The sequence below is a fragment of the Sesamum indicum genome, linkage group LG6, assembly GCF_026168435.1.
Source record: "Sesamum indicum cultivar Baizhima isolate 11 linkage group LG6, ASM2616843v1, whole genome shotgun sequence".
Classification (NCBI taxonomy): domain Eukaryota; kingdom Viridiplantae; phylum Streptophyta; class Magnoliopsida; order Lamiales; family Pedaliaceae; genus Sesamum; species Sesamum indicum.
In genome coordinates this window covers 25418319-25431073 of record NC_142662.1, presented here as the reverse complement: position 1 = coordinate 25431073, position 12755 = coordinate 25418319, and the positions used below count along the sequence as shown (strand labels likewise).

Sequence of the window (12755 nt, the reverse complement as noted above, 5' to 3'; positions counted from 1 at the left end):
AGTTACTACAAAAACTTTCCGTATCGTAAAAGAAAGAAAATCTCATTTTCAAAGAGATCATAACATCAAGGCATTATAGTGGGTTATTGCTCTTTTATGTTTATCTTGAAAAAATTCTTACCAAATCACAACTGTATACCAAAGACACTGTGAGTATACTTCACATATAATAATTTCAGTTCTACAAAATCCAATCTGAATTAGAGTTTTCCGTCTACCTTGAGCTCTTTTATCGTTCTCATATCTTTTGATAATGAATCCCGATTTTGCAAGGGTTGATGGAGACTGTTACGACAATTTGGCGGTTGTAATAAAGCAACATGCACCAGAATTCGTAATCTATGTTGGTGAGCATCAGCACGTAATTACTAGATCCAAGTGGCAGATTTTGAGTTCAACGATGACAACTAAGCACAATGATTGTTTTCATTCCGGAACTTTACCAAAAACATTAGGCAAAAAATGACCAATAATTGACAATTGACGCATGCATTCATCACGTAACTTGACCCAAATCTTAGGCACAAAATGACCAATAATCGATCATTGACGCGGTACAAAGCTATAGAATATGAATAGATCTCCTAAATCTCTACCAAATATCCTATTTTGACACTATGAGAAGTGATATCAAAAGCATATTTCTACAATAGGAAGGCCAAAATTCTTTTAGTGTTCCTTTTGGAGCAAGTACTTTTGAGCCCTCCAAGATCCCACGATTATTTAGAGTGCTCCTACACTAGGTGACAAAATTTTATGCTCATAATTAAATACGTAACTTTACATATATTTTGTGTGTGTGTATATGCAACTCTCATGGATCTACAGTTCTCAGAGCTACTGTTACGCCATGGTCTCACGGACTCACGGTGGTTAATCCTCATTGTCACTGAGCAGAATGACAACAGTTTGAGCTACATTTTTCTGGGTGCTCAAGCTTGAAGCAGAATGGTGGGCATTGTTCCCGAGACTTGTGTCAGGAGACGGAAACATGCAAGTCATGGATACGTACTCATCTTTAGCCCCCCTTCTTTCGGAAGCTGGCATAACACTCTTGTTAGAAGCTATCACATTCCTTTCATATGCAGGACCACTACCCGCTGTACTCTTATTCTCTTCATTGGCCCAATTGGAAGCTGGTACAAGGTTTTTGTTGGAAGCTCTGCCATTCAATTCATAGGGAGAGCCTGCAGACATTCTTGGACTAATGACATTGGGCTTCTCTTGTTCCCCTACATTATTACGAGGATTGAGTTCCTGTAAAGCATCTGTTTCGTCCTTCCTCTTGGCCCAGCTATGTATTGCTTTTAGATTTCCTTCTAGAGCCTCGACCAGGACGTTCAACTCAGCAATTTCATATCTGAAGTAAAAATATTTGGTACCCCAAGCACAAGAACAGAGCTCCTTGACGTGACGCAGACAAGAATATCTATTTGGGGAACACAAACAGCTGGCAGCAGAAAGGTATAAATCATATAAGCATATGCAGCATTCCCTTTTAGTGGTGATGTCAAATTCATCCAATTCCCTCAATTGCGATAGATTGCAAAGATGTTTCCTCCTTATGCCTTCATTTCTGACACGAGACTAACCAAATAAAGAATAACTTCAAAAATTTATGCACAAAATGAAATCTAATAGATGGAAGATTAAGTATATAGGCTGTTGAGCAATCAGGAACGGCAAAAGCAATAAATGAATAAGACAAGTCAGCAGACAGAGCAATAGAACATTGTTCAAATGTAGATGCTCCAAGAACTTCATTACCATGTGTACATTCAAATGCAGTGCTGTATAAAATTAACTCTTTAAGGGTTCAGCAAATCGAGGCATACCTTGAGCACTTTTGTTAAGATCCCGTCCTTTCCGCAGACACCTTTCCATAGTTGATTATTGAAGGAGCTGTTTTTCATTGCAAAAGAGTCCCACTGTGTACTTACAGCTTCCATTGCTGCTCCTAACAGCAGTCTATCATGAGAGATTGAAGTCTTCAAACAGTATTCAGCATACAGTTCTACTATGTCCTGCCCATGAGATAACCACTCAAAAGGGGCAAAACACACTGCTTCCGAACAATTAAAGCCACAACTAAATTCCGAATGGTAAGCTCCAGGGAAGATGAGAACAAACTCCGAGTGATTCTGTACGCAACGGTATACAGGTATCCCTTCGGACATTAGCATAGAGGGTGAGAGTTGAGCAACCTGCACATAACATACAAAGGTAGACAAAAAAGTAATAATAAACATGCACTGACTTCATGTTGATGATAAAACTTCATTCAAAACACGGAGGGGAAGGGAAAAAGAATGGGAAAAAGGAGGCAGCTATAGAGTGCAAATTCATGGTCCAAATCCATAAAACCATAACTTCCCATCTCCAGTGCATTTTCAATATTCTCCACATTTTTTCAAGCCATCAACCTAATATTAAGAATATAAACTGAAAAACAGCAGCTTTGGTTGCAATTTATTTCTATATCCTGATAGTGCAGAAGATCAAAAAAATTATGACAAGATGGGATATTAAATTACTTTACCAATACCAGTCAGCATATAATCATTCTCTTATATGCGTGTGTGTATATATATAGGACCACTTACAAAAGAAGAATGTTACTCACAAGCTCATGGAGCAACTTGGGATGTTTAGACAACTGTGGAAACAGCTTTTTTGCAACTTCCACAAACTTGAAGCGATATCTTCCAGGGACACTGTACCACACTTTAGGGTCTCCCAAGTGCATATAAGATAGTGAATACAAGTCGTGTTCCTCATTTCTCTGTTTTCCAACAAGAAAAACAGTCATGCGCAGCTAAAATTTGGGAAAGAGATAAAATTATACTTTCCAGAAGAATAACAACTTATGTATTATGATGTACAACACAATCACGAAAGAAACTAACCCCTTAAAATATTCAGAGGATAATAAGAGCCCAAAACTTCAAGATATTCAAAATCTTACCCAAAACTGTGATGCAAAGCACATTCCAATGAACAATTGAGGAACTAAAATGGCAGAAGTGTTATAGCATCCGAGTGGAAGAAGAGAACCAGAGAGCTTGGGAGTATTATTCAAGTTCCACCCAGATTCCACATATCCAGAGTAATCATCCATACTCCTTGCTGGACCGCCCTTACTGGGAAACCCACTTCCCAAGGTTTGACAACCCAGGTTAGTACCACAAAGTACCTAAAGGAACAAATTCCCAAGATGAGGCAAAATAACAAGAAATATGTTGCAGTTGTTCGACAAGGTATTTGCACTTTTTTACCTCTATCTCTTCACTTGGACTCTCAACGATTCGCCAATATTCACCCTCAATTCTTGCAATTAGTGGTCCCCATTGCTCTTGGACTGCAATCACGCTTATATCAGGATCTTTAACCTTGCCATCCTCGCTAAAGTATTGCCTCTTGAAATCATCAGCATACTTTTTGAAGCTTTTCAGGGTGAGCTCAGGCCCGTTCTCAAATTCAGAAGTCACCGCAATCGACTTAGATTCCTTAGAGTCTGCTACAACTTCATTACAAGACTCAAGTCCCATGCTAGCTGCAACTTTTGACATTTCATCTGCCATCTTCTCATTGAACCTAGATAATCTTCTCTTCAAATACAAATTTCCCAATCCATGAACTTTTTGAATGTGAGTTTTAAATTTTGAAGCTTCCCATGTCGTTTTATCTTGAAGAACACATGGAGGTCTCCAGGATGGAGGAGGAACAATGCGGCAGATTCCATATCTCTCTGCTTTTGAGTATATCTTTGCTATGTATTTCAGAGTGTCCTTGAACTCCTGCCATAAAATTTGAGCTCATGCAGATAGCCAATATCTACCAGCCAAAGCATTTCCTGTTGAACAGAATGCAATGGTTGATAAGGACAAGGAAGCGAAAGTGGATACAGTAGAGAATACCTCTTCAGTGGGTCGGAATATCGGAGCATCATCAAGTGCAGGCAAGCATGCCTCTTCAGGATGCCACCTAGCAGTGACCTACAAGATAGTTCTCCCACACGGTTTATCACCAGACAAACTTATTCCAAACAACAACAATTATTTATTAATGAAACAGTAGGGAGAGAGGGAGTGAGGGAGGAAGAGAGGGACCTTCACGCAATCATTGCAATTTGCGCATCCCCGGATCACCCCTTTTGGAAGGAAAGCACTAATTGGATCTTTCTGGGAACAGAGGACTTGAATGTCAGCCACTAGAAAGGACCCATCTAAAAGGGACTCTTTACCATTTCCATTCACCCAAGGAAGAAAAAAAAGGAAGAGAAAAAAGAAACAAAAGCAGATGAAAATGCCAAACTGCATGCAACAGTAGCTGAAAATTTCTGGAAACTTCCGCTACTGGAAAATGAAACAACCCCCATTCTAAATGCATTAACAAAGAGTAACCACTTTGCCAGATAACCAACTACAGTTGGCTAGCAGAGAAAGTAACTTTGCGCGTCATTGTACAGACGCAAATGCTCCAGAAATCACCTGACTGTATATTATATACTACCTAACAAAGAGTAAGCTAAACTCAAAAGCAGACGACAAAATAAACCACTTAGTGATAAACCGCAACAGTTTGAAGATATCTAATAGTTTAATTGCCCCATAACTAGCCTCTATCTTATAGGACATATCTCATACTAATTCAATGACCGGTCTGGTTATGTTCCTTTACTTTTAATCTTCACTTTCTGGCTACATTTCGGAATTCCAACATGCAATCACAGAGTTTCCAAGAGGTCAAATCCTCATGTTCTAATAAAGTATCAGACACGTGAGTGGTACGCGTAACTCAATTTTTGATGTGTCTCCACATCATAGCAAGTGGGAATTGAAATACTTCTATGTGTACATCAGGCAATATATACATCTTGTCTAACAGTAAACCACGAGAAAACAAATTAGCCGACTGTGTTCTCTCGCTAAATCTATAATTTCTGAAGTTTCTTGCCTTACCGTCTAATCTGTAAATTCTTTGTTAGTCCACTGCCTAACATAACCAAAAAGACATTTAACGTATTTTTGTCTACAGATTGAAAATAGTGACACCCATGGAGGAATTTGGAAAAGAAGAGAAAACAACACAACAGCTGAAGAAGGAAGAGAAAGACCATTTCAACTTCAGTCTCTTCACAGTCATATTTTTGTGGAACTTGATCGTGACAAATCCAAGGTTTCTGTGTGAATGAGGTCTTGAGCTTTTCAATGTCAACATTGCTAAGAGGACCACTTATTAACACTGATCTAGACTCCCCAGCTACAGCCATGGGATCAGCAGCCTCCTGATCAGTCACCTTCCTCTTCAATGTAAAGGATGTTAGTGACACAAATCCAGGTGGAACTGAGAGGTTTTCTTCAGTGTTGTCTGTAACATAGCTTATAGATCGCTTTGTCCCCATCACTTCTATAAAGTGGAGGGAAAAAAATCACATTGATGAAGAACTGTGATCCAAAAGCTCATCAGGGAAACAAATAACCAGAAGGGGCATACACTTGAAAAATGATGGAGCACTTGTACCACTTCACCTAGTTGTCCATTAACTATACAGAAAACTATCTGCAATAAGCCAGAGAAAAATAGAAAAGAATAGAATATATTAACCATCGTATTCATATGGCTCATAATGAAAACAGAATTCAGAAACAGAAAAGGAGAAATGCAAAAGCAACATAATGTGTATTGAGCAGTTTGAAGCCATATGAAACACTAACAGACATCTGTTGAATACCCATAGCTAACAAAACAAAGCAAATCACTTCAAAAATAACATGGAAAAGATTTTAGGCAACTGATGAATTCAGCCAAAATCTTCTCACATCTTTTCCCGCAAAATAATTCCCCAATAGCTACAACATGTAAGAGGTCAAAGGCCAATAACTTGCACTCGCGACCTCTGAAAACATTCCACATTCACAATGCAAAACTTTGACGTATTCTAACTAAACACCTCCATTCTTACACTTAAACGGTTCAGAAACACAGAAAGATCAAATTCAATCATATATCAAACGAACTCTACCAAACATTTAATGTAGCTATAAAGTAAATAAATTTCCATTTCCAGCGCCTAATTCCACCAACTGACGCCAAAATTTTCCAGTTTAGCTATATAACTCCCAACATTAAACCCGCAATTAATTCGATTTTCTCAAATACGTGAATAACTAAGATCATAATCATATCTATCATTATGAACTTCACATCCGTAAACAACAAGTTCAATGCACGAACTCACGCGCAACGGCTACAGTTCACCGACTATGAAAACGACCTCAAATTTCAAAAAAAAAAAAAAAAAAGGCAAGGTACAAACTGAATTAGATTAAAGGAAATTCATACCGAGAATAAAAATAAGCGTGATAACCTTCCAATTGGGAAACAGGAAATTCTGGTGAAAGAGGGAAAAACTAGGGCTATGTTTGTATTTCGAATTTCCAACCAACTCTGGGAAACCCTTTTACTCAACTTTGGACTATAGAAACGAAACCGCCTCATCTTTTTTCTATTTTCTATAATTATTTGTTTTCCCCCCGGAAAACCGTTTCCTCTTTTTTCTATTTAATGATAATAATTAATTTTATATTTCCTCTTCGTCGAATATTTCTCTCCCTCTCTCTCTCTATATATATATACAATTGACTAAAATTCAATATAGCAATTCTTCTCGTACATGCCATTCATTATTTATTTATTTATTTATTTCGATGATAAGGTTGAGAATCTAAATAAGGACATGCAAAATAGCTAAATATTTAGTTTTCTTTTTAATGTAATTTTGAATCAACCAACATATTATTGTTCCAGTAGTACGTAATACATTAATATTTTTAAATTAATTTACAAATTCAAAGTAAACAAAAGAAACAACATACTACTATTAGAAAAAGTCGACTAAATAATACCTATATTTGTTGGACTCGAACTCAAAAAATTGTGAGATTTATATGCTATTGCATTGAACTACACACAACCACTTCTTTAGAAAATAGTCAAATATAAGAAATTTTTAATTCAAATTCAATTAGATTCAACCTAATCATATAATAAATATATTATTAATTTAATCAACTTCGATGAAACCCGACTCGGATCAGTCAAACATAAACCTTTATTTTGGAATATGCTTCTCTCCAACATTATTATAGGAAACGAAAAATGAAAAGACCGAAGTGATCGAACTCATTTCATATCCTTTCTTGTCTTGCATATATATTCCCTACCAAAAATACAAGTTATATACAATTATTAATTATTAATCAATGTATAATAATTTATTTTTAATCTATATACAAACCATGTCATGGGATAATGAATGGATCTTTTTATTCGAAAAAATAATAAAACATAGCAAAAAAACTAAACAAAATCCCGCAAAGTTTTATATATATAATATAAACCCTAATTAACTATCGAATATATACCACCTAAACAATTTCTTTTGAAATATTCAAACACTTTATCACCTAGCTATCACATGAATTCTCACATGCAATTCCACATATACATACATATACACCAAATTAATAAAACGATGATGATCAAGCCCACAAATCCCAAGATCACGAAGGAAACCCTAGTTGTTACATATCATGATGATGATCATCATCAAACCCCATATCTTCAAGACTGGAAGGCACACCATTGGAGGCATCGAAATCGAACAAGAAGCCGTAGTCATCCTCACACTTAGCCTCAAGAACCATCCTGTTTTGAGCTGGCTGCATGCAGTCGTGGAGGTAGGCGGCCGGGTGGTCGAGGGGGGACGACGTCAGGCCGAGGGAGGTGCTGGGGTTTTGGGTGTGGAAAAAAGAAGTGATGATGTTTTGATAGGCATGTTGGATGTCGTTGTTTGTGGGGGAAGCAGCCAAATTGGGGGAAGTGGCAACAGCTGTGGAATCAGCGTACAGATCGGTGCTGTGTGGGATGATCGATGATTCTTTGCTGTTCTGATGATGATGATGATCACTTGATGATGATGATCTGGATTTGTGAAATACTCTGCATAGTACCCAGTCTTCCTGTCAATGTTGTCATCACAAATTGATCATCAGCCTTGGATTTAAGTGCATGTGTTTGTACAGTTGATAGCTTGCTAGCTAGTTGTAATATTATTATTTTTTGTTTCTATTCTTACAACATAATTAATTTGCAAAAAATATGGTTTAGTAGTGTAAGTATGGCAGTAACAATTCTAGTCTCGACCAAAACCATTTTGGCAATATTGGTCCAAACATCTTAGTAATTTAATTCCACTCATTTTTGTCACTACTGTGGGAAATTTTTAAAATTATTGTGAAGAAAATTACTAAAGTAGATTCGTAAAAGATTGAAATTATAATTTTTTCCAAAGTCAGAGAGCGAAAATAGGGACCAGAATGGCAAGAATTAATTTCAAGAATATTTGCTCTAGTAAAAATATATGTACATAGCAATAAATAATTGTTAGAATCTTTTATTATAAATTGATACTTTATCTTATATTTCACTTTACATATATATACACCTGATCATGATATCACGTGTGTGTATGTATATATATAATAAAATATATATTAATATTTCTTAAAATCCGCGATACTTAAGGTTAATTAAGAGGGTTTTCATGTCTGAGAATATTGTTTGTGTGTGTATACAAAGATGATTAGGAGCCCACAGAAACGGGAATTAAGGCATGTGAAAGAGTTCATTGTATGAGACATGAAAAAGGATATGGACAGAATATTTTCCAGTTTCAACGGAGTTTCGTTCAAGTTTCTTACAACATCATTTATAATTACGATAACTTTAAAAATGTCCTTAATTTTCTTCAACATCACATGATATCTTTTCTTCCTCTTTTTTCCTAATCAAGATAATTAGCATAATTCTCTAGCCATAATTTGATCAAATTAACATTAAATCAAACCTTAAAGGAAGAAGACAAGGAGAACTGTGATAGGACTCAGCAGTTACCAACCTTAGGAGGCACGTTAGGGTTCTCGAGTCGGAACTCGTGCATGATCCACCCCGTCTTGATCCCGTTAGGAGCTCTATTCTTGTAAAAAACCAAAGTCTTTCTCATTCCAACCACCGCCCGGCTCCTAGGGTCGAGCACTGCCCGATCTTTGCCCGTCGCCTTCCAGTAGCCCGACGTCGTAGCCCTATTCGTCCTGAACCCCGTTGCATACTTCCGGTCACGGAAGCTAAAGAAGTACCACTCGTTCGAGTTCAGCTTCGCCACATCTATTGGATAATTAAAGTTTTCACTATAAACAATTAGCAAAGTTTTCACATATAATAACAAAATCAAAATTATTGTCACTTAGTTATATTATTTTTTGTTATAGTATGTTATGACTCGATAATTAAAATAAATGAATGAATGTATGTTAAGTTGGCACGAAAAAATTAAATTACGTATAGGTGAAGGCAAAGGTGATATATATGTAACACATACTTAAAAAACAATACTTGTATGTGATCACACATATATGTTCATTGCATGTATGACAATTTCTGCTAAAGTGACAAAAAAGTTGGTTATAAGTCACAAAATTAAGATTCTCATCGAGGGATGTTTGTGGCATTCACAAAGGATTCATATGAAAGAAAGGAAAATTGTCTCAGCCTTGTCTACATATGTAAGAGAGAGAGAGAGATGAGAAACTAAAGTTGTAATTCTATGGTAGGAAGTCTATGTCACACTTCTTGTCTTCACCCATGATTCAGTACAATTAATTACTTGAAGAATTATCATCGTCCTTCATCCTTAAATATTTGTCCTAAATTAGTTTTTGGTGATCATTCATACATAGGGAGAGAGCGAACAAAACGATAAAAGACAATCAAATATTCCTCTTTGTAGTAGTTTATCATGCATGATGAAATGCGGTTTCTGTTCATATCTCTATCATATATATTTATTTTATGTCGTATATATACGTAACGTGGATAAATCTATATATTTAAAAAATATATTTTATATTATACTAAGTATATTTCGAGATGGAATATCAATTTATAAGATTAAATTTTTATCTCTTTTTGGACGTAAAATCAAGATTCATTTGAATCTATGAGATATTATATTTGTTTACACGATAATGGTATTACACTTGTCAGATAATTAGTTTTGATCAGACCAAACTCAATCGATGGGGATAGAATTTCCTATGAAAAAGGCGTAAATTAAAAAATGGCTCCACCCTTTATTCTTGAAGGAAAAGAGAAGGGGCTTTCTGAATTCCGTCACACTTTAAGGCAAAAATATGCATGGCTAAAGCAAAAGACACATGCATAGAAGCACATAAGTCAATCAAAATTTCAGTTCTGTCCCCTGAAAGAAACAAGACAACAACAGATTCACCTTTTTTTCTTCACAAACACAACCCTTTCTTAATTTCTTATTATTATTTTTTTTTATGTAAAAACAAGAACCAATGCCTTAAACTTTCCTTTTCTTCGAACAAATCTTGTTCAAGATTATCTTCTTCTCCATATTGTCTGTCTGCTCCACACATACACACACTCACGCACCTAAATTCAGCTGGTTTATACAAATTATTGCATCATCAATTTGACCATATTGACAGAAGTAATATTAATGACTGGTCTGAATTAAGATAAATACAGTTCATGCTCATACAACCCAGCTCATAAACCAAGAATTCTAGCACGCACGCACACACACACACACACACACACATATATATATATATATATAAACCAACATTCACATGCCATTTGTCATTCATAAAAAACTTTGCAACAAAACAAGACAAAGATTAACACCCCCCCCCAACCCCCTACCCCCGGGGGTGGGGGGTGGGGGGGGGGTGTTTTGAGAAGATGAGAACCTACCAGGGAGCTGCCATGGCTCACATGTATGAAGATCGATCTCAACCAAAGTACCCCTATGGACTTGTTCATTAGCAATCTTCTTGTACAGATAATGGCAAACCAACTCGTCATCGCTCGGATAAAACCTGAAACCTGGTGGCAGTGTTTCTCCGATTTCCCTCAGACCCATTTTCCCACAATTCAAATATCACCAACTATACTAATTAGTCTATAGAAGGATGCTCATCTCACAAAATCTCTACCTTTTTCTTGGGTGGGGTGGGGTGGGGTGGGTGGTATAAGATTAATTACAGGAGAAAGTCATGCATATTTATATATAGAGATACGATAACTGACAAGTGCCTTGCCCAACTTGCGCTTTCTTTACATTATTCTAGCAACTTATATATTCTTGTGTAGTTAGTTATAGTTACATATATATATACACATTTATATCTATATAATAGTGTGTGTGTGTGTGTGTGAGGGAAGTTTCAAGAAAAACCTAAGTCAGAAGAAATGTTTATGTGGGCTTTAGGGTACTGCAATAAAGCAGTAATAACCAATTAAGTTAATCACGTAGTAAACTATAATACACTCGTTATGTGACTGGTCACTTTCTCTTAAATTGTACATCAATCACAATCCGATTTGAATTAGAATTTTCCACATTCAAAATACAAATGCAAAGTGTATAAAGAAAACATCAGATATTTTATTTAGAAAAAAAAATTTATACACATTATGATGTGTATATATTAAATACAGTAGAAAATGAAATATGATTTGAAACAGAAAATCTGATAGGAATAAAATCCAAATCCCACAAGAGGATATATAGAACCTCCAAACTACTACTTTTAACTATATGCCTATTCAAATATCTGTAACTTGTGCATTTTCTGACCCTTTTTAGGTGCTTGTGTAAATAAATACAAACACTAGCAGACAAATTAATCAAATTATTTGTTTTTCCTTTAACTTATTCAGTGTATGTGTATATATATATATAATCCCTTAATTCTCGCGAGAAAAACAACACTTAATTATTTTCAGACAGAAATTCGCAACGGCAAAATATTCGCGACAGATTTTGAGATGGTCTTTTTTTGACAATAATAGGTAGGAATTAAGTTGCGAGTTATCAGCGATAAAAGTTAATTTAATTTAGACACGGAATTCATTAATTTACAATCATTCTACCTATGATAATTTGATCAACTCCCAAGATAAATCGCGTTTGTTTCTTCAACAATTACTCTGATGATTTAACAGATGTGACCATATCGAGATATATCTGATTTTAACATGAAAGATTGACCATGTACATTATACATGTACATAAATATATTTTGAAATAATCGAATACGATGAATAATTTGGTATATATCAATTAGGTGTTTGTACCCATCGATCATGATATATGATTGAATAAATACACATATTATATTTAAATCAACATATATATGTTGCAAAAAATAGTAAGTAGGTTAAAATAGGGCAAACAAAGGCAGAGGGTTTCTTCAAAATGTATCAACACACACATAAATCACAAATTATATCAATAAAAATTAGCATACTAGCTAGCAAGTCCTCGATCGATGGGTCCATCACATGTCACTAGACGAACTCGGTTCATAAAAATCGACTTCTAATTATTTATAAATTATTGGTTCGTAGGGATTTCTTTTTTTTTTAAATAAAAATAAAATTATTGGAAGGGATTATACATATATATATATATATATATATTATTGGTGTACGTGATGTCCTCTCATCAGGGACATCCAATAGATCTAGGACTTTAACTTGAAGTGATGATAAACAATTGAAGACAAGGCATTCTGACGTAGATTGCTAATCATGCAATTCCAAAAATCATCCCTGTCCAATCTTTATAATCATCCCCAAGCAGAAGAATTTTAGATCGA

The 12755-nt window shown here is 35.5% G+C and overlaps 2 protein-coding genes across 6 annotated transcripts; both read right to left on the bottom strand.

Moving 5' to 3' along the window:
• Positions 1-473: 473 nt before the first annotated feature.
• LOC105163425 (putative lysine-specific demethylase JMJ16) lies at positions 474-6556 on the bottom strand. 5 transcript variants are annotated; one of them, XM_011081755.3, is made up of 10 exons: positions 6346-6486; positions 5497-5562; positions 5117-5409; positions 4110-4181; positions 3918-3995; positions 3276-3797; positions 2966-3193; positions 2624-2782; positions 1836-2204; positions 474-1587 (listed from the first exon to the last, which is right to left on the bottom strand). In XM_011081755.3, the coding sequence occupies exons 3-10, from the start codon at positions 5402-5404 to the stop codon at positions 874-876; spliced, it is 2430 nt and encodes an 809-aa protein (XP_011080057.1). In that variant the 5' UTR covers positions 5405-5409; positions 5497-5562; positions 6346-6486; the 3' UTR covers positions 474-873. The 5 variants fall into 5 exon arrangements, with proteins under 5 accessions (XP_011080057.1, XP_011080059.1, XP_011080056.1 ...); XM_011081757.3 differs by having other exon boundaries at positions 5117-5406; XM_011081754.3 differs by having other exon boundaries at positions 5117-5562.
• Positions 6557-7363: 807 nt separating this feature from the next.
• LOC105163427 (NAC domain-containing protein 21/22) lies at positions 7364-11197 on the bottom strand. Its single transcript, XM_011081760.3, has 3 exons — positions 10846-11197; positions 8963-9228; positions 7364-8024 (listed from the first exon to the last, which is right to left on the bottom strand). The coding sequence occupies exons 1-3, from the start codon at positions 11012-11014 to the stop codon at positions 7587-7589; spliced, it is 873 nt and encodes a 290-aa protein (XP_011080062.1). The 5' UTR covers positions 11015-11197; the 3' UTR covers positions 7364-7586.
• Between the last annotated feature and the right edge of the window lie 1558 nt (positions 11198-12755).